The sequence below is a fragment of the Papaver somniferum genome, chromosome 11 (assembly GCF_003573695.1).
Source record: "Papaver somniferum cultivar HN1 chromosome 11, ASM357369v1, whole genome shotgun sequence".
NCBI classification, from domain to species: Eukaryota; Viridiplantae; Streptophyta; class Magnoliopsida; order Ranunculales; family Papaveraceae; genus Papaver; species Papaver somniferum.
In genome coordinates, this window is record NC_039368.1 from 3184865 (window position 1) to 3208883 (window position 24019).

General features: G+C 37.1%; 2 protein-coding genes across 2 annotated transcripts; both read left to right on the top strand.

Annotated features, from left to right (window-relative positions):
- Window positions 1-13539: 13539 nt before the first annotated feature.
- On the top strand, window positions 13540-17510 carry LOC113321774 (protein SUPPRESSOR OF K(+) TRANSPORT GROWTH DEFECT 1-like). Its single transcript, XM_026569687.1, has 9 exons — window positions 13540-13669; window positions 13785-14262; window positions 14602-14707; window positions 15699-15897; window positions 16029-16097; window positions 16215-16289; window positions 16457-16555; window positions 16653-16808; window positions 17131-17510. The coding sequence occupies exons 2-9, from the start codon at window positions 13785-13787 to the stop codon at window positions 17254-17256; spliced, it is 1308 nt and encodes a 435-aa protein (XP_026425472.1). The 5' UTR covers window positions 13540-13669; the 3' UTR covers window positions 17257-17510.
- A 435-nt stretch (window positions 17511-17945) lies between these two features.
- On the top strand, window positions 17946-21105 carry LOC113323940 (subtilisin-like protease SBT1.7). The gene is made up of 10 exons (XM_026572286.1): window positions 17946-18023; window positions 18137-18228; window positions 18354-18451; window positions 18537-18689; window positions 18807-18918; window positions 19005-19637; window positions 19721-19960; window positions 20052-20166; window positions 20270-20474; window positions 20564-21105. The coding sequence occupies exons 1-10, from the start codon at window positions 17946-17948 to the stop codon at window positions 21103-21105; spliced, it is 2268 nt and encodes a 755-aa protein (XP_026428071.1).
- Window positions 21106-24019: the final 2914 nt, after the last annotated feature.

Sequence of the window (24019 nt, forward strand, 5' to 3'; positions counted from 1 at the left end):
GGGGTATTTGATAGACGCATTTATGTGTCTCTTTTGATCTCAATTGTATATATTGTTAGTGCTCGATTATGTACTTATTTGGTTATTTTATGTCTTTGTAGGTGTTTTTGGAGAAATAAGCTTGTGCGGGAAAATTGGCTCGAAAAGTGGTATTTGCGCTCGTTGAAGAAAATTACTATACGGACCCCCATTTTGGATAAGGGGTACTCAATTACTAAGGGGAAACCACTTGCTATTTACACCCAGGACACCCCAAGTGTTAAAGGCACCCTGGAGTTGGATAGGGGCACTTCATCTTTTCCCATTTGAAATTTGGCGGGAAAATACAACTCTACCCGTGTAACCATACAGTCACCGTGTGTTACTTTGGAAGGATTTTGGGTCGATATTTTCTTGGATTTGGACCCGGATATGAACTGGTATTAACACTAGACCTCAAAGCAGGTTTGGTAACTCTCTTGGATTCGGAAAAAACAGGGATAAAACAGGGAACAAACGAAGTTGACGGGATTTTATTTGTATATGTGGAAGGACTGGATAGAAAATATCTTCCCTGATTCATCTACGAAATCTTCCAAAAAATAACAGAGAAAATATCTTCCCTGATTCAGGGGAGATACAATATCGGTAGAAGTCGCGAGAGAGATAAACTAAAAGGGGAAGGAAAGTACATAACTTGGAGAGCCAAAAAAAAGGAGGATAACCGAAGACTTTATCGAGTTATAATTGGTGGTTGTGATATATAAGAGGTTCCAGTTCGCAGAGAAAGGGGAGTCGAGGAGTTTGGGGCCTTTACGTAGTTTAGAGGAGGCTCTGGTACGAAGAAATCACGCTGCAGAGAAAGTTGCAGCAGGAGGAAGAAGACGAAGCTGAAGAACATTGGACGACTCAAGTCAGTCGCAGAAAAGTGTGGTTTATCCACGACACACATAGTATCGTTCCCAGCAGTCTTACATCTTCTGTATCGTTCGTAACAGTCGATAAGCCACGCATATAAACGTTGCAATTGATCTGTATTCGTGATTTTCCTTGTACTTCCATCTTTAAACACTCTTTGAGCCATGTTTCTATCTTTTGAGAGTTTGTACGACATCATGAGCTAAACCCTAACACCGGGATGACGGAGAAAGCCATATTTCATGATTGTGGTAATTATATTTAATTATTTTTATGACTTTTTGCATTAATTTAATCGTTTTATGATTTTTCTTAATTAGTTGTGAAGTCGTATGATGATGTATGCTTGGTCTAAGTGCTTTTGATGCATCATGCTAGTGATTTACAGTTAATATTTTTAAAATCTACCCTGGCAAAGAATTAGAGTCAATAAACAAGAGCTATAATTGTCTAAGAATTAATTTTTGAACCACATGATATGAGGTTTGGTGGAATCCTGAGTCTCAGTAATCTCTCGACATTGTGACAAACCTTGTGTATAAATTTTCTTTATTTTTATTGTTTTCTATTTTTAAATCTGAAATCAGTCTCAACAAGTCCGAGAAACGAACACTTTATTTACTACTACAAAATTACATCACTCTTTAATAACCTTGGGCATACACTAGAAAAAAAAAAGAAAAAAAAAAAGAAATCCTAAAAAGAAGGGAAGTTCTGTGCAAACACAAACAAGGCTGACTCCACCACAACAAACCTACTGATTTCTAGCAAACAAAAAGAATGATGGCTCCACTTAGATTGTCTCTAGACCAGCTTCTAATCCTTCGAAAGGGAATTCGTTACAATTTAAGAAAACCCCTCTGGAATCAATCCGAGTTTAAGTAAGTTGAATCGAGACGAGGGAAGCTCAGTGGAGCTTTGATACCCAAGGCCTCACCGGCGTTACAAGGCGGCGTATTCAACTCGCAGAAACCATCATGAACGTTGAAGCATGCTTAAAAGAGTAACCAATATTTTTCGAATGACTTTCCTATTAAGCTCGTTACCCTATAGGTCTCGTTCTAGTCAAATTTTAGGCTTAGGTTCGCGTTTGGTTTCGTTTTCCTAAGGCGGGCAAGAAGAGAACGGTGATGAAATTCGAACCCTTATCTTGTATGGCCAGTCCTTACCCTTTACTATGAAATTAAAGCAGCCGTTTTCAAATCCTCAGCATATATGCAAACGAAGGAATACAGTAACTCGTTGACAGGGGATTCACGAGTGTTTCGACAAACTTACCTCCCGTACCAGACGGGGGATGAACCGCTGAAGTCGACTCGGGCCACGACTCCTATGTCATGTACGAACCCGAGAGGCCGAGGCGATATCGTAATCGCCGTCCTTCTCTGGAAACAGTTGATATTTAAACTACCCTTCCGTAGGGTTTAAAAAAAAATAAAGTCCCAAAGTCCACAGTCCAAAAATAAAGTGCAAAAGAAAAAGATAATCTAAAAAAAAAATTCTAAAAAAAATTGTCTCTCTCTCTCTTTTTTTTTTAATTAATTTTTATTCTCCTTTTCTTTCGCTCATTTCGCTTTGCTTTTACTCCAAATCTTTAAGTATTCACCAAAAGCTTTGGAAATTTTTTCTTTCACTCCAATTTCCAAAATCTGTAAGGAAAAGACAAAAACCCAGAAACGTAAAGAAGAAAAAATAAAATAAAAATAAAATAAAAATGAAAAACAAATAAAAACCTAAAAAAATAAAATCTAAAAACTTTAGCCTAAAGACAAGTCAGCGTTGGTGGCGCCCAAAAATGATGTGATTTCAAATTGAGTTGTAGTAAAAAGTTCGTTGAGACTTGTGAAAGCAAAAGATTTTAGATTTAATGAAATTTAAAAACAAACAAAACTTAATTCAAGATTATTAGGAATAACCAAGACACTGATTTCACTATCACACATGAATAAATTATGACAAATAATCCAAAATTCTAATTATCTTTTAAGTCCCTTATTTCTTAATTGACAAAATAATCAGACAAATCCTCAAATATCAATTGTATTCCCTAAGCATAGATTATCATTAACTAAACAAAGTATAACCTATCAGATTGAATCACAACTAATTGCGAAAATTATGCAAACAATTTAAAACTCTGCAAAAGCAGTGATTGAGTGAATTATAAATTATAAATTAGAGAAGATAAAATAGTTACCAATTATTCATGCGTAAATAGCTTCCTCATTGCCTTGGTTGTGGGAGATTTAGCTCATTATCATGTTGGAAACATGCTCAAAAGTTGATTTCATTGCTCAAATGTTGTTTACAAATGATGAAAAGGAAGAAATAATTCAAAACCGGGTTTGTAACGCTTATAATTGATGAAAACCAAAGAACGATACAGAGGATGTGTCATTGTTACTGTAGCTCTAAGACTGTCGCTGAGCAGTCGCAAATACTGTAGAAAAAACGACTGCTTTTGTGGGTCAATGTTCTTCGTGTTCTTCAATGGCAGCAGCAGCAGAAGTTTTCTCTGGTGATCGTGTTTCGCCTCTGTGATGTTCCAAAGCCTTCCCAAACTCTCTGTAACCCTTATTGGCTCCCGTAGACCCTTTATATACCCAACAGTGACAAGAATCTTCGCTCATTACTCCGAAAAATATTTCCATAGCTCGGCAGTAAATAAAAAATAATCTCGGACAATTTTCTTTCCTTTCTCGTCTCTTCATGCGTCTACAGTTGTATGATTCGTGCAAAATATTGATGCATGTTTCTTCAGCATTCCAACTCGATCCAAACACAAGCAAAACACGTCTATCCTTGCTGTAATCCATGGTTATCTCCTCCGGTCACGTACTCTCCTGTGTAAGTTACAAAGATTATACAGCCCAAATAAACACATACGAACACCCATACCAACTTTGTTTGGACAAATCCCGTTCATCCCGGTCGAAACCAGTGATTGAGTCTCACTGAAACTCCTCAAAAATCCAACAGAAAATAACGCAATGAACTGCATTATTTTCCCACCAAAACAAACTTCAAAGGAGGAAGGAGATGGGTGACCTTATCCAACATCCAGGGTGCCGAATAAAACAGTGGGTGCTAAAGATGAATATGGGCTACACATATCCGTGGGTGCCTGATGGTTTTTCAAAATGGTTGTAGTAATAGTGGTAAAACTGGGTCTTTTCAGACTTGTGAAGAAAATAATTTTTTAGATTTAAATTAAAAATAAAAGATAAAACAAATTCAAAATTCAAAATTCAAAATTATGTAAATATTATGGAAAGACCAGGGTTTAGGATTTCACCATTCACCAAAATTCATGTGATTCAATAATAATTATTATCATGCAATTCTAGACATTATAATTCAAATCAAAAACAATTGTGATTCTAATCATTGCCTAAATCAGATTTTCAAAACATCCATTGTTAATCGCAAGCATGAAATATCAAAAGAAATAAACCAAGCATATTTCATCAAGAGAAAACACAATTAATTAAAAAAATCATTTATTCAATTTTCATTCGGTGCAATTAATCATAAAAGGATTGCATAAATAAATTTAAATGAATTTTACCACATAACTTTTGGAAGAATGGCTTCCTCCATCACCCCTGGGATTGGGTTTAGGTCCTCATCCCAAAAACACACTCACAAGATAAATTCATGGCTAAAATAGGTGTTTTTATTGATGTATATAAGATGAAACAGGAATTAGCAACGCTGTAGAAGTGTTACAACGTCACTGTTACAAAGGGGTAAGTGCTATTGAAGACTGCTGTAAACGATAAGCCTTTACTGCTGTAAAAGAACGACACTGGTATTGTTATTTAAGAATCCTAAAGAACGACTGACTATGTGAGTTTGTTCTTCGTGTTCTTGAAGCTCTTCAATGGCAGCAGCAGAAGTAGCACTGTCTTCTCTGTAATCGCTTCTCCTCGGCTCTCCTGGACTCTAAACTCTCTCCTAAGGTTTTCTAACCCTTCTATGATGAAAACACAGCTATTTATAGCTATCCAACTCCCTAAAAACTCGATCAAATCCGAGAATAATCTCATTATTCTTCTATGGCAGTTTGGAGAAAAATCACTTTCCTGTTGATTCACGTGGTTCTGTTGGCTATTCTCTCGTATACAAACTATTCTCTGACTTGGAATGAACTGAATTGGTATATATCCACGCAAGAAAATATCCCATAAATCTCTCTGACCAATCCCAAACCGTAAACAGAGAAGCCGTATCCTGTTGGGACTTTGATCAATTATTCCGACTTATCCAGCCCAATTGGATGGGTCTAGACGATTGCATTAGGCCTGTTATGTCTTCTATAGTCCGTAGGTACCAAATACACCCGTCTAATCTCCTCAGAACTCGCTAATAATTCAACTCCAAAACTGTTGTCGCTGCAGCCAATTCTTCCAGCCAATTTCTGTTTTGAATTTTGAAGATGACCTCCCCCTATTCAGTTCCGGTATCCCTTTAGTACATGATCTGAAATGGGGTGCCCCTTATCCAAATTAGGGGTGACTTTAGCAATTCTTCTGGGATGTTTTCTGCACTTTTTCAGGGTTCCTCCGGGGTATTTGCGGTACACTATCAACGGCAATCCAAGGGCCACATGTTTAGCCAATTTTGCCGCAAAGCCTTATTTATCAAAAAACACCTACAAAAGCATAAAAGACCATAATAAGTACAAAATTGAGCACTAATAATATATACAAATGAGATATATTAGACACATAAATGTGTCTATCAAATACCCCCAAACTTATTATTTGCTAGTCCCGAGCAAATCAAAACTACAAAATAAAATCCTAACTCACTGTCGCAGGCATCGTCGATTGCATTTAGCGTATGCAATAAGCCTTTAAACCCCTAGGTGGCCCTAGTGGCCGAGTTATAGTCTCGGTAGGGCTTACCAGAGATATACCCACAAAATCTTTACTCCAGACCCTAGCTATCTGCGCAGAACCTCGGAAAGCACTAAAGAACCTCCTTGGTTGGCATACTTATTGATTATTGGAGGAAGTACCCTGATGCGAAATTCCAATTGTTGTACACGAGTTTGCACTCAAGCATACTAAAATTCATATAAAGTGACAGAGCTCTACTCAAATAGTTGCACTATGGACATCAATATCCGGAGTCAAAATGAACCTATCCTAATGGATTGAGGTACTAGTCTGACTAATATCAACACACTGGCATATACAAGGGAACCAGTGGTCGATAACCTAATTCTAGGTCAACACAACTGGCATATACAAGGGTACCAGTGGTCGACTTTATTGAATTTATTCCTTTTGGTCAAATGGTCTGATCTCAATTTTTTTTTTGGTATCTCAATCACTCTAATTCACCCTAGCATTGGTAACAACTTGAATCGTGGGCCCCACCTATCACCTAGAGAAACATAGTTTAAAAACAAAATAAAATAAAAATAGAAGTGAAAAGGACTCAACGAGATATGGTGAAACTATCATGTTATTTCTAACACCTGAGCTTTGTGCTTTTATGAATAGACTCTTTAGATGTTTCCATCTAATCAGATTGGTTCCTCAACTCCTACAACCAAAATGCTTCCATCCACTTAGATTAGTTAGTGCAATCCTTAATAGGCATAAATTTCTGGGCTCTGGAGTTTATTTATTCATACTGCAACTAAAAAGTTTCTTCCATACCCCCAAACTTAAATCTAACATTGTCCTCAATGTTCTAAAGATAAAATTAAAAGCATGAACAAGGAAAAACTATTACTATTTGAAGCAAAAGAGTTAAGGAAAGATATTACCGTGTTTCATGAGATTGGGTTACCTCCCAAGAAGTGCTAAGTTTAAAGTCTTCAGCCAGACTTAGGAAAGGATTAGTGAACCCGAACAGTATAAAAATAGTCGGAATAACTGTGGGTCTTTAAAACCAAAAAGAGATGACAAAAGGAAACTGCAGTGAACCAACGAAATGAACAATACTAGCATGACCTTACCTAGTTTCCTGATAACTATCGCTATTTGCGGTTCAGGTTCAGGTTCTATGAAAGGGTCTAAATAGAATATTTTCCTCGGATGCATTTCCTCATAGGTTGGATCCAAATTATTAGGTCCTAGAGTCTGGAAAAACTCAAATAAGAACTTAGAATCACAAAATAATAACCTAAATAACTGAGGATCCTCTAAGTCAATCAGGTTTGACTTACATAATTGACCACAGTGAGAGTAGTGGTCATTCTTAGGAAAATGTGTCGATTCTATTAACCTAAAGTACTTAGGCTTAGTCTCAGAACTTAATATTCGAATAATTTTAAATACAAACTTTCCCACATTTGGAAGAAAACTATTTGGTGGGAAAATAAATTCAAACTTGGTGTTATTGCCTGGGCTAACCACATCTACCAGAGGATGGGTTTCTAACGACTGAACTTCTTCTTGAACATTATGAGGTTCGGGAGAGCGAGTATGAAGATATTCTTGTAAGATGGTTGAGGCATTGATGTCAAGTCCCAAGTGAGGGACCTTTCTAAGAGTTAAAGCATATGGAGAATGATAATCACCCCCAAACTTAGAGTTTTCGGTGTCTCTAGTTAGACTAGTCACAATCTCCCTAATTCCTAGGTCATCAGATTCCTGAAAATTGGCAATTGATTCTTCTAAGTCAGGTTCATCCTCATTAATCTCTACGAGTTCATCTAACACTATTGTTTCTAAATCGTACGACTGTGAAACAGTATTCTCAGGATAAAACCGTTCCTCGAAACCATCATCGATTACAGTTTCTAAATCGTTCGACTCGAAAACAGTAGTCTCAAGATAAACCGGTTCCTCTAAACCTTTATCGGATTCGTAAACAGGACAAACAACATCGTCTAAAACGGGATATTTCTAGTCAAATCCTTATCCTTTTGAATAGGTGAATAATTTTTAAAATTATTAGGATCTGAACCAGAAATAATATAATCATTATAAGGCTCAATTGGGGTAAGAAATTCCTGATCACTATTCCCACATGTTTTCGATTCTTCATCAGCACTATTCTCATCACAATTGTTATTATAATAGCATGAAAATGGTTGAACCTCATCTAAAGCAGTGTTATCAATTCTAACCTCGTCATCCTGATTATGGAAATAACTATTCTCAAGGGTATTATCGAAAACACTATATCGAGCATTCATCGCCTCTAACAAACGCTTCTCAATCCACTCACAAGATTTCCTGATGGTATCATGTATCGAAGGTTCACTATTAGTTGCGATTCTTTCGTCCATAACTAAGTCATTTATCTCAGTTGACTCATATGTTGACTCAAGTAACCTACGACGTGATGACTTAATTAGCCTACGCGCCTCATCTAGAGGAGAGGAATTATAAGATTTTTGATCGTAAGACAAATTCACGTGTGGATAGTAATTGGGCTCACCATGGTATGAACCATAACCTTGAAAAGGTCGGCGTTCCCAACTACTATTCTCACCATGGTCATAAAATTGATGATGTTCATATTCAACTTCAGGTCGATACTCATTGTATTGGCTTCTATTATACCAATTTGACATTCTTAATTGCAAGGGAATTCTACAAAATCACAAACAAGGCCGACTCGACCAAATCAAACCTATAAAATCTAGCAAACAAAAAGCATGATGGCTCCACTTAGATTGTTTCTAGACCAGCTTCTATCTCTCGAAGGGGAATTCGTTACAATTTAAGCAAACCCCTCTGGAATCAATCCGAGTCAAAGTAAGTTAAATTGAGGCGAGGGAAGCTCAGTGGAGCTTTGATACCCAAGGAATCACCGCTATCACAAGGCGGCGCAGTCACGCATTCAACTCACAGAAACCATCATGAAATTCGAGGTGTGCTTAAGAAAGTAACCAATATCCTTCGAAATTTTTTCCTGATAAGCGCGATACCCTATCGGTCTCGTTCTAGTCAAGTTTTAAGCTTGGGTTCTCGTTAGGTTTCGTTTTCCTAAGGCGGGCAAGAAGGGGGCGGTGATGAAATCCGAACCCTTATCTTGTATTGGCCAGTCCTTGCCCTTTACTAGGAATTTAAAAACAGTCCAAATTCGTCCTCAATCAATGAATCACCTTAAGGAATACAGTAAACCCGCTAACAGGGGATTCACAGGTGTTTCGAAAGCTTACCTCTCGTACCAGACGGGGGATGAACCGTTGAAGTCGACTCGGGCCACGACTCTTATGTCATGTACGAACCCGAGGGGCCGAGACGATATTGTAATCGTCGTCCTTCCCTGCAAACAGTTTATATATTTATTTTTTTTATTAATAATAAGACCCTTCCGTAGGGTTAAAAAAATAAAAATAAAAAAAATGTCCAAAAGTCCAGAATAAAGTCCAAATAAAAATTACAAAAATTATGAAAAATAAAGCCTATTTACAAATTCTAAAAAAAATAAATAAATAAAAGCTATATACAAAAAAATAATAATAATAAAAATTAAATCCTAAAAAAAAAATTATGTCTTTTTTTTTCTTCTCTTTCGCTTTTAGCTTTAAGCTTTTTATTCCCAAGTCCTTAGTATTCCACTTCGAATCTGTAAATTAAAGACACAAAAAGAAACGTAAAAAGAACAAATGGAATAATAAAAAATAATAAAAACCTAAAAATTCTACCTAAACACAAATCCGCGTCGGCGGCGCCAAAAATTTGATGGTTTTTCAAAATGGTTGTAGTAATAGTTGTAAAACTGGGTCTTTTCAGACTTGTGAAGAAAATAATTTTTTAGATTTAAATTAAAAATAAAAGATAAAACAAATTCAAAATTCAAAATTATGTAAATATTATGGAAAGACCATGGTTTAGGATTTCACCATTCACCAAAATTCATGTGATTCAATAATAATTATTATCATGCAATTCTAGACATTATAATTCAAATCAAAAACAATTGTGATTCTAATCATTGCCTAAATCAGATTTTCAAAACATCCATTGTTAATCGCAAGCATGAAATATCAAAAGCAATAAACCAAGCATATTTCATCAAGAGAAAACACAATTAATTAATAAAAATCATTTATTCAATTTTCATTCGGTGCAATTAATCATAAAAGGATTTCATAAATAAATTTAAATGAATTTTACCACATAACTTTTGGAAGAATGGCTTCCTCCATCACCCCTGGGATTGGGTTTAGCTCCTCATCCCAAAAACACACTCACAAGATAAATTCATGGCTAAAATAGGTGTTTTTATTGATGTATATAAGATGAAACAGGAATTAGCAACGCTGTAGAAGTGTTACAGCGTCACTGTTACAAAGGGGTAAGTGCTATTGAAGACTGCTGTAAACGATAAGCCTTTACTGCTGTAAAAGAACGACACTGGTATTGTTATTTAAGACTGCTAAAGAACGACTGACTATGTGAGTCTGTTCTTCGTGTTCTTGAAGCTCTTCAATGGCAGCAGCAGCAGCACACTGTCTTCTTAATCGCTTCTCCTCGGCTCTCCTGGACTCTAAACTCTCTCCTAAGGTTTTCTAACCCTTCTATGATGAAAACACATATTTATAGCTATCCAACTCCCTAGAAACTCGATCAAATCCGAGAATAATCTCCAAAAAATATTTTTAGTCTTCTCGGGCAGTTTGGAGAAAAATCACTTTCCTGTTGATTCACGTGGTTCTGTTGGCTATTTTCTCGTATCCAACTATTCTCTGACTTGGAATGAACTGAATTGGTATATATCCACGCAAGAATATCCCATAAATCTCTCTGACCAATCCCAAACCCTAAACAGAGAAGCCGTATCCTGTTGGGACTTTGATCAATTATTCCGACTTATCCAGCCCAATTGGATGGGTCTAGACGATTGCATTAGGCCTGTTATGTCTTCTAGAGTCCGTAGGTACCAAATACACCCGTTTAATCTCCTCAGAACTCGCTAAGAATTCAACCCCAAAACTGTTGTCGCTGCAGCCAATTCTTCCCGCCAATTCTGTTTTGAATTTTGAAGATGACCTCCCCCTATCCAGTTCCGGTGTCCCTTTAGTACATGCCCTGAAATGGGGTGCCCCTTATCCAAATTAGGGGTGCCTTTAGCAATTCTTCTGGGATGTTTTCTGCACTTTTTCAGGGTTCCTCCGGGGTATTTCCGGTACACTATCAACGACAATCCAAGGGCCACATTTTTAGCCAATTTTGCCGCAAAGCCTTATTTATCCAAGAACACCTACAAAAGCATAAAAGACCATAATAAGTACAAAATCGAGCACTAATAATATATACAAATGAGATATATTAGACACATAAATGTGTCTATAAGTGCCCCTTAGCAAAAGTGGGGGTCCGTATAGCAATTGTCCTCCGGGGTGCTCCGAGAAACTTTTCGGGCCGCAATTTCCAACAATATTTATTTCCAAAAAATACCTACAAACACACAAAACACCATAATAAATACGCAATTGAGTACCAACAATACAGAAAGTTGAGGACAACTTAGACACAAAAATGTGTCTATCAGTTTGTATATTATTTTTGAAATAAGCTTTTGATTTTCAGATATAAAAAGAAAGGTGTAAGAAATAATTAATTATTCGTAAAGTAAAATATTTTTATTTCTTATTTCCAAGTTTGACTTTTGCTTTTGATACCTGACTAGTTTGAGGCCCATAGGTGTTATTTGAGGCACACCACTAGAAGATAAAAACGGATAATTACCAGGTAAAATTCAGAAACCTCTTATCCGACTATTTTCCCTGATAACTAATTTATCCTTGATTAATTAAAGTTAAATTGGGTGATTAATTGATGTTTAATATTGTGATCTAGAAATTAACTTATGTTAATTCATGATCGAAACATGATTTTTTCGAAAGAAAATCAACCCAAAATCGGTGGGTATTCATGTACTTATAGACTGATTCATCACAATCGGTTGATAAAATCCTCCATAAGTGCCGATAATAAAAAAACTTGAATATAATAATTTCTTACACACAAATGCCTGCACAATGATCAATGGATATAGTTCCCTCGTGTATCGATCGTAAAAAACTAAAATTCAAAGGTTTTGTTTTTGTGATTTTTGTTGTTGTTGCAATAATATTTTTACGTAAATGCCCTTATCCACCTATTGTAAATCTAGACATTTCTTCGACTGTTTTGCTCATAACTTCTTCGTCCCATGTCAGAATGACCAAATTCTTTTTGCGTTCAATTTGTATTTTCATGATCTATAGTATAGAGATAAAACTTCCTGGGTTTGTGAAAAAATTCTAACACGGTTAGTGAATTGGTTGATATAGACATTATCGTATAGCGATTGTTGTCGATGTTCATCAAGCACGAAGAACATCAAACCAGAATCGGTTGATGTGTATGTACCCTATGCACCGATTATAGGCGACGTTCTTCGTGTTTGATGAACATCAACAACAGTCAATATACATTAATGATTACATCAAGTTATCAACCGATTCTGGTAGAATTTCAGAAAAATTTACAGAGATTTAATTCAATCACTTGAATTGTTTGTCGCCAAAAATATTGTTTGAAAAACCAAAAAAGAAAAATTGAATTGTTGTTTGGGATTAGGTTTTAATTTTTGATTATCATGGAAATTAAAAAAAAAAATTAAGTACAATATTTGATTAAATTTTTTTAATAGAAATAATTTAGGTTTTTGTACTTATTTTAGATAATTATAATACTCCCTCTGTTTCTGGAAATGAGATACTTTCACTTTTTCAATTTAACCTAATATTAGTGTAAAGGGTAATTTGGTATTTTGATACACTTTAGACACCCAATATCCCCTTCTTTAGATTAGGGAAAAAAAATGAAACACTTAAAATAAAAATTATAGGCATCAAATCTGTTATATTTTTATGAGATAAAAATTTTCCTATCTGGGACAAAAATCATTTATGATTATTTGCTCTCTCGATCCCTCCCTGTCCATGACCTCGTTTTTTTGTTACCCCTGTTTTTTAGAAATTTTCTAAAGTACCCCAATTGTTTAGCTTTCCATCCTAGTTAGTCAACACTAGTTTACTTTCTTTAAAGTTTACTTATTTACCCTTTAGTTGTTAGTACGTTTACCTTCTACATCATTTTTCAATTTGTCGAGCTCGGTTCAGGATTGTGTCATCATTTTCAGGTTCGTTTCATCATTCCCTGAAAGGGTTCATCATTCCCAAGTGTCTTGGGGTTTTTGGTTGGTGGAAAATCAATCTTCTACAATATTTTTCCGGTTAGTTGAGCCTGGTTCAGGGTCGTTACACCACTTTCAGGTTCGTCGATCCTAATTCAGGATCGTTACAACCTCTTTCAGGATCGTCGAATCATTATCCTCTCTACCAAGGAGATGTAGTTCAGGGGTAAATAGGACTTTTAATAGAAAAGATAACTGTCACCGAGTACTTAACTGGATGGAATTTGCATTTTAAATAAAACGGGGTACTTTAGAAAATTTATCAAAAACCGGAGTACTTTTGAAGTGTACATTTCAAAAAAAGGGGTACTTTATGAATATCCCTTCAATATGGCTGCCCCCTGCCCTTGAGCGCGTTAAGCCGTCACCAATCCTCTCGTGATATTTTCCTAGTCCACGTGGGTCAAGTCAACCGAATCCTCCTCCTCCCCCAATTTTATTCATCCATTAAAAAGAAATTTTGATATTCTTCCTTCTCTCTCTTTCTCAAACATCGAGACTTCAACGTCTCCACTCAGAAAAAAACCCAAACAAAAAACAAAAATCGATCCGATTCATTCCCAGCCCTAGAAATTCCTTCCCCGATCTTCATCAACAAGTTCAAATCAAGGTAAAATCAATCATTCTCTTCCTTCAATTTCTGATTTCAAATCGAATTTGATCGAGTAAAAATCTAGGGTTAGGGTTCTTTTTCATCTAATTTATTGTAATTTCTATGCTTTAAGATGTATAGTAATTTCAAAGAACAAGCAATAGAATATGTAAAACAAGCAGTACAAGAAGATAACGCAGGAAATTATGCGAAAGCATTTCCTCTTTATATGAACGCGTTAGAATATTTCAAAACACATTTGAAATACGAAAAGAATCCTAAAATTAAAGAAGCTATAACTCAGAAATTTACTGAGTATTTAAGAAGAGCAGAAGAGATTCGTGCTGTGTTAGATGATGGTGGTGGTGCTGGTCCTGCATCTAATGGTGATGCAGCTGTAGTTGCTAGGCCGAAGACGAAGCCTAAAGACGGTGAAGGTGGTGGTGATGGGGAAGATCCTGAGCAAGCGAAATTGAGAGCTGGGTTGAATTCGGCTATTATTAGGGAGAAACCTAATGTGAAGTGGAATGATGTTGCTGGACTTGAGAGTGCCAAACAGGCTCTGCAGGAAGCGGTTATATTGCCTGTCAAGTTCCCTCAGTTTTTTACTGGTCAGTTTCTTTTGTCGATGCCTGTTTAGTTGCCCATTTAGTTTGTGTTATTGGTAATGCTATTTTGTTAATCAAAATTTTGACTTTATAGTTTATTAGTCTGAACGATGGTTTTTGGAAAGGAGTTCATGTTTAAATACGTTAACTTGGGAAATAAAGGACTGTAATCATTATTACCAAGAGACATGTATTTTGGATGGCAAGTTCGAGCACAAGGAAGAAACTTTGTCCTGTTTGTCCATGAAATATGCGTATGATGGCATAAGGTTTAAGTTTAGTTGCTGTCATCCATCTCTATCACTCTCTTAATGCTGTTGTGTTGATTTCTTTCCCTCTTAGGCAAGAGACGGCCATGGAGGGCGTTCCTTTTGTATGGGCCACCTGGAACTGGAAAGTCATATTTGGCCAAAGCTGTTGCAACAGAAGCAGACTCGACCTTTTACAGGCAATTTTGTTTCTCATCTAAACTTGTTGATTCCGTAGAGAAATATGCACCTGATTAGTTATATTGTCGGATGATCTTGTATTATCGTAATTTGTCTTAATCTGGGTGGGTTACGCAGATACTTCTTGGTGGTGCCTGTATCGTGTGTCCATACGTATGGACAGAGCCCCACTGACCATATAGTCTCTTCTCTTTTCTGCTCTGTCCTGTATTCAACTACACAAATCCTTCCTTCTTAGTTTTCTCCTTCTCATCATATATATAAACGAATACATACCACGAATAGGTAGCTAAGATGGGTAGAAATCACTGATAAGCTTACAGATGATACCACGGTGGTGTTTAATTAAAATATTTTTGTGTACCGCTGTATCCCCGTATTATGGTTTTAAGAATTGCTGTATTGGACACACGGAGACGTCTCCGTATCATACACGCGTGGCCGTATTTGTGCAACCCAGGTCTTAATCAACATTTGTTGCCATATGCTTGTACCTTCATTCTTCATAGAGATAACTTAGAATGCGACTTTATTTATCATGTTCTTCCTATTTGTAAGCAAATCTCTAATGCAGATAGCTTGTGGTATCATGAAGAATTTGAAAAGGCGAAGGAAAAAATGGTAGCTTCTGCATCACGTGTTATGGTTCTTTGGCCTATTGTCTGACTAGAGTATAATCCAGGGTTTGCCCAGAAGTATGCAGAACCACTTTGGCTTATTATCTGACTAGAGTGTAATCCAGGGTTTATCCAGAAGTATGCAGAGCCACAGAGCCACTTTTAGTGCAGTTAGAGAGTAGTCATGCACTTGGGCATTATTCACTTGGCCATAGCGGTAGTTATTTTAAAGCATATGGTGCTTTGCAGTTGGATGAGTAGCCTACTTCCATTTTGATTTTTGATTTGGTTTTATCTGCTCTAGTCATTTGTCCTCTCATATGTATAGTAAAGGCAATCAAATTAATGGCTCATTTATTGTTATGGTTTGCAGTATTTCTTCTTCAGATTTGGTTTCCAAGTGGATGGGTGAAAGTGAAAAGCTTGTTTCAAACCTTTTCCAAATGGCTCGTGAAAGTGCTCCTTCTATCATATTTGTTGATGAAATAGATTCCTTATGTGGTCAGCGTGGGGAAGGAAATGAAAGTGAAGCTTCTCGACGTATCAAAACAGAACTTCTTGTACAGATGCAGGTATGTTAGGTTATAGCAGTATGAAATATGCTGGATTATACAAGGATGGCTAAATGTTTCACCTGTTAATCCTTCCTTTTCTTCAGATCTAAGGCTAGAGCTGACTGACCTTTTACCTTTTTAAAATTCAGGGTGTTGGAAATAATGACCAGAAAGTTCTTGTTCTTGCTGCAACCAATACACCTTATTCTTTGGATCAGGTATAAATAGTGAACATTTTTGGTTGTACGCCTTTGTAGCTTCGAAGTTCATCTAATCTCTGGGGTCTTGGTAGAACTATTCTGTTGCTGTATTCTCTGATACAAAGTGAGTTACAGGCTATCCGTCGGCGATTTGACAAGCGAATTTACATTCCTCTACCTGAAGCAAAGGCTAGGCAACACATGTTCAAGGTGCTAAAGCTTGTTTTTGACATTTTCTCTCTAATAAAACGCGGCCACTGCACTGGCATTTTCTTTTTAAATTGAGTCCGGCAACTGCTCAATCAATTATTCTTGAATACTTAACATATTTTAGTTACTGTCCTGCTAAGTTGTTTTTTTTTAAATGGTTTGAGCAGGTGCATCTCGGAGATACACCTCACAACTTGACTGAAAGTGACTTCGAGCACCTAGGTAACAAAACGGAGGGGTTTTCAGGTTCAGATATTGCTGTCTGTGTAAGTCATTAGCATAACTTATTCACTCTGTCGTTTTTTCTAATTTTGACTGCATGAATAGTAATAAGTTGTTGCCATTATCTTTCTAATTATTCAGGTTAAAGATGTACTTTTTGAACCTGTTCGGAAAACTCAGGATGCTATGTTCTTTATCAACACTAAAGATGATATGTGGGTACCATGTGGACCTAAACAACGAGGAGCTATCCAGACAACAATGCAAGATCTTGCAACAGAAGGCCTTGCAGCGAAGGTAGCATACATCTGCCTTATAATTTCCATTTTTATCATCATAAGGTGGCTACATATGGAGTGATTATGTATTGCTTGCACACACTCTCTCACACACACTTACCCTCACAGGTAGACACACACAGGCACACACACAATGTCCAACATCTATTTTCCACCACCGTGTTGGTTCTGTCACACGTATATGTTTCATTTTGTGTAAAATCAGTGCACTGGTCATCTCTAAGTGGACCTCACAGGTGGATGGTAGAGAGCTGGTGGGTTCGAACTCATTATCATTCATATATTGCTTCAATCAAATACTAATTAATCATCTCTTGCAGATTCTTCCACCTCCAATAATGCGAACAGATTTTGATAAAGTACTGGCAAGACAGAGGCCGACTGTCAGCAAATCTGATCTAGATGTACATGAGAGATTTACAAGGGAGTTTGGAGAGGAAGGCTAATATGTAAATCAAAATCTGAAGCCAAAGTTCCAAGTTGGTTTTTATGGGAAAGGGATTTGAATTGTGTATTTTGATTATCATTGTTGGATTTGGATGAAAATATACCCATCTATGTTCTGTAGCTTCTTCTAAAGAGGTAGCATAAATTTCTTCCTCTTTGTTCAGAGGAATAACAGTTGTAAGATGATTTTTTACTTTTTTCTTTCTGAAGTTGGGTTTTCAATCAGGAAAGCAAAATGTTTAGACTACTGAAACCTGTGTCATCGCGTGCAGGCAAAATTGTGTCATACTGGTAATTCATTTTTTTTTCTCCAAAACTCAAGGTTTTGTTATTTAGAACATGGTTGTGATATATGAGGTGCATTTGGGGAAATAGAGCACAATTGAGCCAAATGCCATGCTCAGTATCCAAGTATATGCAATGGAACACGATCATATTATAAGCCGGCTACTAACTTACACTTGCAAACTGCTGAATCCAGCAGATATAAAATCAGATTATCAAATGATACCAATAACTTATACTTAAAATAGTTAGAGAATCGAAGACGGCATTCGGGCATCAACTTATTCGGCACAGTTTGAAACATTCAAGACCTCCAATACTATAAACGAGCATCAGCCAAAACTCAACACCGCAATTCTTCTCGGGATCGTAACCAAGCCAACACAGTCAGCTTGTGCAAAAGATGAAGTTACTGATAGTTCTTACACTTTTCTGTTTCCTGGGAAATGCTTTTTCAAATGATGCTATCCCCACAACTAAGGTATGCAACTAAGTCTATGCTACGCTGCAACATCCATTATATCTACCCGAGTCACTTTCATTTGGATTTGAAGTCATTGGTTTTCTGAAAAATATTGTATTCTGTTTTTGCAGCACTACATAGTCTACATGGGGGATCACTCTCAAATGAACTCGCAGTCCGTAATCTCATCAAGACATGATATGCTTGCATCCGTTACTGGCAGGTACAATACTTCATTAACTGAAAATAAAATTCAACCTGAACTGAAGTAATTTGAACTTTGAATTGTTCGTCAACAACTCCCTACACAGAAGTGCTAATTTTGTTGCTCTAATTACTGTACTGTAGTGTTCATCTAGCTAAAGAAGCAGTGGTTCACCATTACAGTAAAAGCTTCAGAGGTTTCTCAGCAATGCTAACTGAAGAACAAGCTCAGCAACTTTCTAGTGAGCTTGATACGTTTTCTGTCAATATCATAACATAGTCGATAATTATCAATTCATACTAATTGAGCTAATTGTTTTTTTGCAGCGAAAGAATCAGTTATTTCTGTTTTTGAGAGTAAGACAAATCGTCTCCATACTACTCATTCTTGGGAATTCCTAGGAGTTGAAGGTAGTAGCCAACACAATAAACCGACAACTGGGTATGAATATGATGTGATTGTTGGCGTTATTGACTCAGGTATAACATTTCAAACTCATTAGGCTTAAATGTAAACAGAAATGTAACTTGACCAGCACTTGGAAGTTAGAACTGGTACATAGATTTTCATTTGGCTTTGGAATTTGAATTCTGCAGGAGTTTGGCCTGAGTCAGAGAGCTTTAACGATGAAGGACTAGGGCCTGTTCCTAAGAGATTCAAGGGAGAATGTATTGTTGCCGATCATTTTACCCATAAAAACTGCAACAGGTAAATTCAGTTAACATACATGCGAATTATGGCCTACTTTTGTGTATGTTCTATGTTTACTGACTTGAAGGAACCGGATTTCGCAGGAAAATTATCGGTGCTCGATTCTACTCAAAAGGGTATGAAGCAGAAAACGGACCACTAGAATCATTCAACGCAACTTTCTTCCGCTCTCCTCGTGATAGCGATGGTCATGGAACTCACACTGCATCAACAGTTGCTGGATCAGTAGTCAATAATGTGAGCTTATTTGGCATGGCTAGTGGGACTGCAAGAGGTGGTATGCCTAGTGCAAGACTTGCTATTTACAAAGCATGTTGGTTCGGCTTCTGCAGTGATGCTGACCTTCTTTTGGCTTTTGATGATGCCATTCATGACGGAGTCGATATCATTTCTCTTTCTCTTGGTCCTGATTTTCCACAACCCAGCTTCTTTACAGATGTGAACTCCATTGGTTCTTTCCATGCACTCCAGAAAGGAATTCTTGTTTCTGCTTCAGCTGGAAATGCAGGACTTCCTAGTACTGCAACTAATGTTGCTCCGTGGATTCTCACAGTCGCTGCGAGTTCCATTGACCGGGATTTGTTCTCAAATGTTTATCTTGGAAATTCAAAGATATTGCAGGGGACTTCACTTAACCCGCTGAAAATGGATAAATATTACGGCATTATATCAGCAACTTCTGCAGCTGCAACTGGCGTACCACCGGAAAACGCTAGGTAATACTTGTTACTTGTCATTTGTACTGTATATTTTCTTATTCCGTCTACGGGTTTTAGCATTTTTTGGTTTGTTTCTTAAGCTTCTGCACCAAAAACACTCTTGATCATGAATTGATTAAGGGAAAGATAGTGGTATGCACAATTGAAACGGCCACCGATAACAGGAGAGAAAAAGGCATTGCTGTAAGAGATGGAGGTGGTGTTGGGATGATTCTTATTGATCCACTTCTAATAGATGTCGGCTTTCAGTTTGTAATTCCTGCAGCTCTTTTTGGTCAGAATGAAGCTCTAGTTCTTCAAGAATATTTATCCACAGAGAAGTGAGTTTTCTGACTCTTTAAGTCATTACTGTTGATGTTACTACATGAGCAAGAACAACATTGATATTGGGTCCAAATTTTTCTTTAACAGGTATCCAACTGGAAAAATTATCCCGACGACGACTGTGTTTAAAACTAGTCCTGCCCCAGCAATGGCCGTGTTTTCTTCAATGGGGCTTAATGTGATCACTCCTGACATTCTCAAAGTAAGTTTTCAATTATATCCTGAATGACTCATTTCTGTTGCAGCCTGATATTACAGTTGAGATCTTGCTATGAATTGTTTAACATTGGAGATCTTTATTGTAGCCTGATATTACAGCACCTGGTGTGAACATATTGGCAGCATGGTCTCCTGTAGCAACTGACGGAGCTGGCGGTCGATCCGTTGACTACAACATCATTTCAGGTACCTCCATGTCTTGCCCACACATTTCTGCAGTTGCTGCTGTTATAAAAAGTTGCCACCCTTCTTGGAGTCCTGCTGCTATAAAATCTGCGATTATGACAACCGGTAAGTTTCCTCTCCGAGTGATTTTCCTCTTCGCAGCATCTTGAATTTTCTTTTTCAGCTTATAATTTTGAAACAAATTCTATATGCAGCATCTGTGATGAATAGTACTTTAAAACCAATATTAAGAGATCCAATTGGTTCCCCAACAACGCCATTCGACTTCGGGTGCGGGCACGTCAATCCTGTTGCTGCACTGGATCCTGGACTGATCTATGACTATGGTTCCAACGACATACTCAATTTCCTATGTGGTGCTGGTGCCACTCCTGCAGAAATCCGAAACTTCACTGGAGCACCATTCCATTGCAATCCAATTCCTTCGTATGATCTCAATTATCCATCAATTGGTGTATCTAATATGAATGGAAGTGTATCGGTTCTCCGAACAGTTACGTACTATGGTTACGGCCCAACAGTTTTTAAACCCTTTGTGGAGAGTCCGTCCGGCGTGAAAGTCACAGTGACACCACATAAACTCAAGTTCAAAGAAACTGGTGAAAAAATGTCATTCAGGGTTCGTTTCATGCCTTACAAGAGCAGTAACGGAAGTTTCGTTTTCGGATCCATTACTTGGAGCGATGGCATATACCATGTTAGAAGTCCCATCGGACTTAATGTGATTTCAGTTTAGTTACGCAGTAGTCTTTACTTCAACTTCTTTTCAAATGTACTTCAATCTTGTTATCAATGTGAGTGAATTGTGAAACCATAAATGTCAATTTGTTCCGTTTAAGATAAGAAAAATCGTCTTTGCATATTTGGATAGCAAATGGGTTTCTGGATCTCTTTGGTTCGTTCTTCAACTACATAGAACGAAAGTATAACATGGATGTTTCTTATCCAATGAATAATTCCTGTTAAATGTTTCAAAGGAGAAAGTATGACATAGATTAAAGGTATGTTTCCAATGTTATTCCATGAAGATCAAGCTTTTTCACATACATTGACTTAAAAGTTGTAGCATAAAATTAATACTGACACCAGACAAACTAAAACTTATTATGACATGAGTAGTAGAAACAATTAATCTGGAATCCATTAATGATGAAAATGTATTTTTACATAAACCCCACCCACACACACAGAAGATACAGTTCTTTTATTACAGGTTGATTACACAGCCAATAGGAACTCTCAAAGAGAACCGATACAAGAGAGACATGTGTAAAGTAATGACAGGCTGTAGCCAGGCTGGCAAGTGTAAGCTGAGTGTTAGAATTACTCTGTGCTATTAGCCCTCCTCAAGCTGATGTGGGCAGACAAAGGAAGCACTCTCAGCTTGCTGCGCAAGAGAGCAAATCTTGGACCATCCAAGCCTTTAGTAAAAATATCAGCAACCTAAGCAACTGTGGGGACATAAGAAACTTGGAAATCTTTGGACTGAACAAGTTCTCTCACAAAATTATAATCAATGGCCAAGTGCTTCATTCTTGAATGAAAAACAAGATTTGTAGAATAAGAAATAGTGCTTTGATTGTCACACAACAAAGTTGGAGAAGCTAGGAGCAGAATATGTAACTCCTGAAGTAGTTTGCAAAGCCATAAAACCTCAGCTGCAGAATTTGAAAGACTTCTAAACTCAGCTCAGTGGAAGATCTAGCAACTGAGTTTTTCTTTTTGCTTGACCAAGAAATTGGATTGGACCCTAAGAAAATGCATGATAGCCACCAGTACTTCTCCTAGTATCAGGATCTCCAGCCCAATCAGCATCACTGAATCCATGAACTGCAGAAAGTCCTTTACTGAACAAAACACCATAATCCAATGTGCCTTTAATGTATCTGAGTATTCTCTTAGCTGCAATGAAGTGATCAGAAGTAGGATTTTGCATATGTTGACACACTTGATTCATAACAAAACTAATTTCTGGTCTAGTCCATGTTAAGTACTACAATACACCAACCAAAGATCTGTATGGACTAGGATCAGGGAGCAAAGAACCAGAAGAAGCAACAAGCTTGCCATGAGCAGGAAGAGGAGAATTACAGGGTTTAGCTCTTCCCATATCAATTTATCTAAAAGATCCAAAGCATATTTTGTTTGAGACATAAATATGCAGTTATCATTTCTCTTAATTTCCAAACCCAAAAAATAGTAAACAGGTCCTAAATTCTTGATAGGAAAATGTTGTTGGAGTTGAAGAATAAGGTCATTGGAGTAGACTTGAGAACTTTCAGTTATAAGAATATCATCCACATAAATCAAAACTAAGGGAAGTCGTGAATTGCAGTTTTGAATGAAAAGAGATGAATCAGCAGTAGAAGCAAGAAAGCCAAATGATAATAGCACATTAAGAAGCTTCTCATACCAAGATCTAGGAGCTTGCTTGAGTCCATAGAGAGCTTTATGAAGTTTGCACACATAATTTGGATGAAGATGATCAATAAAACCTGGAGGTTGTGTCATGTATACATCCTCTGTAAGATCCCCATGGAGAAAAGCGTTACTGGCATCAAGTTGAGTGACTGACCAGTTGAAATTAATAGCTAAAGATAGAATCACTCTAATGGTTGTTATAGGACTAAAGGTTTCAGTGTAGTCTAGACCCTCTTGCTGATGATATCCCTTAGCAACTAGTCTAGCTTTAAACTTATCAATAGTGCCATTTGGGTTATGTTTGATCCTAAACATCCACTTGCAACCAACTACATGTTGAGAAGGATGGGGAGGAACAATAGAAAATGTACATGCATCTTGTTGTGCTTGATGCTCTTCATGCAATGCAACTTTCCATTTTGGATGTTTAATGGCTTGACTGTAACAAGTTGTTAGAGAGGGAGACTGTTTTGCCTGTAATGATGCAGAGAGAGAATGCATTGTAGAATAAATTTTAGGCTTGAAAATACCTGATTTCCCTCTAGTAATCATTTTGTGATCATTTGCAACATTAGAAGTAGATGGCAAACTTGATGGATACTTATCAGCAGAAGTACATGTATCTGTAATAAGAACTGAAGAAGCGCAGTTATCTGGTGAAGGCAGTGTAACAGACTGAGTTGGAGAAGAACATTCATCAGCAGTGAGCATAGCATGCTGAGCTATAGTAATACAGTCATTTGAAGTGAGCAGAGTAGCAGGTTGTGCTGTTGAAGTAGATCAAGGCTGATCTGTTAAAGGTACTATAGGAGAAGTGCCAACATCAGACAAAGACGCTAATATATGTGTGACTTTGAGTGGAAACACTGACTCATTAAATGTCACATGTCTGGAAGTGTAAACTTTACCAGTAGCAAGATCCAAACATCTATAACCTTTTTGGTGCAGAATATAACCAATGAATATACAAGAAGTACTTCTTGGAGCAAACTTGTAAGTTGCATAAGATTTAATCCAAGGGAAACAGAGACACCCAAAAGATCTAAGATAAGTATAATCTGGAGATCTGTGAAACAAAACTTCAAAAGGAGATTTGTTCTCTAAATATCTTGTGGGAAGTCTGTTGATTGTATAATTGGCAGTTGTAAATGCTTCTACCCAAAAAGAATCAGAAATGCCTGACTGTATAAGAAAAGTTCTTCCAATGTCAACTAGGTGTCTGTGCTTGG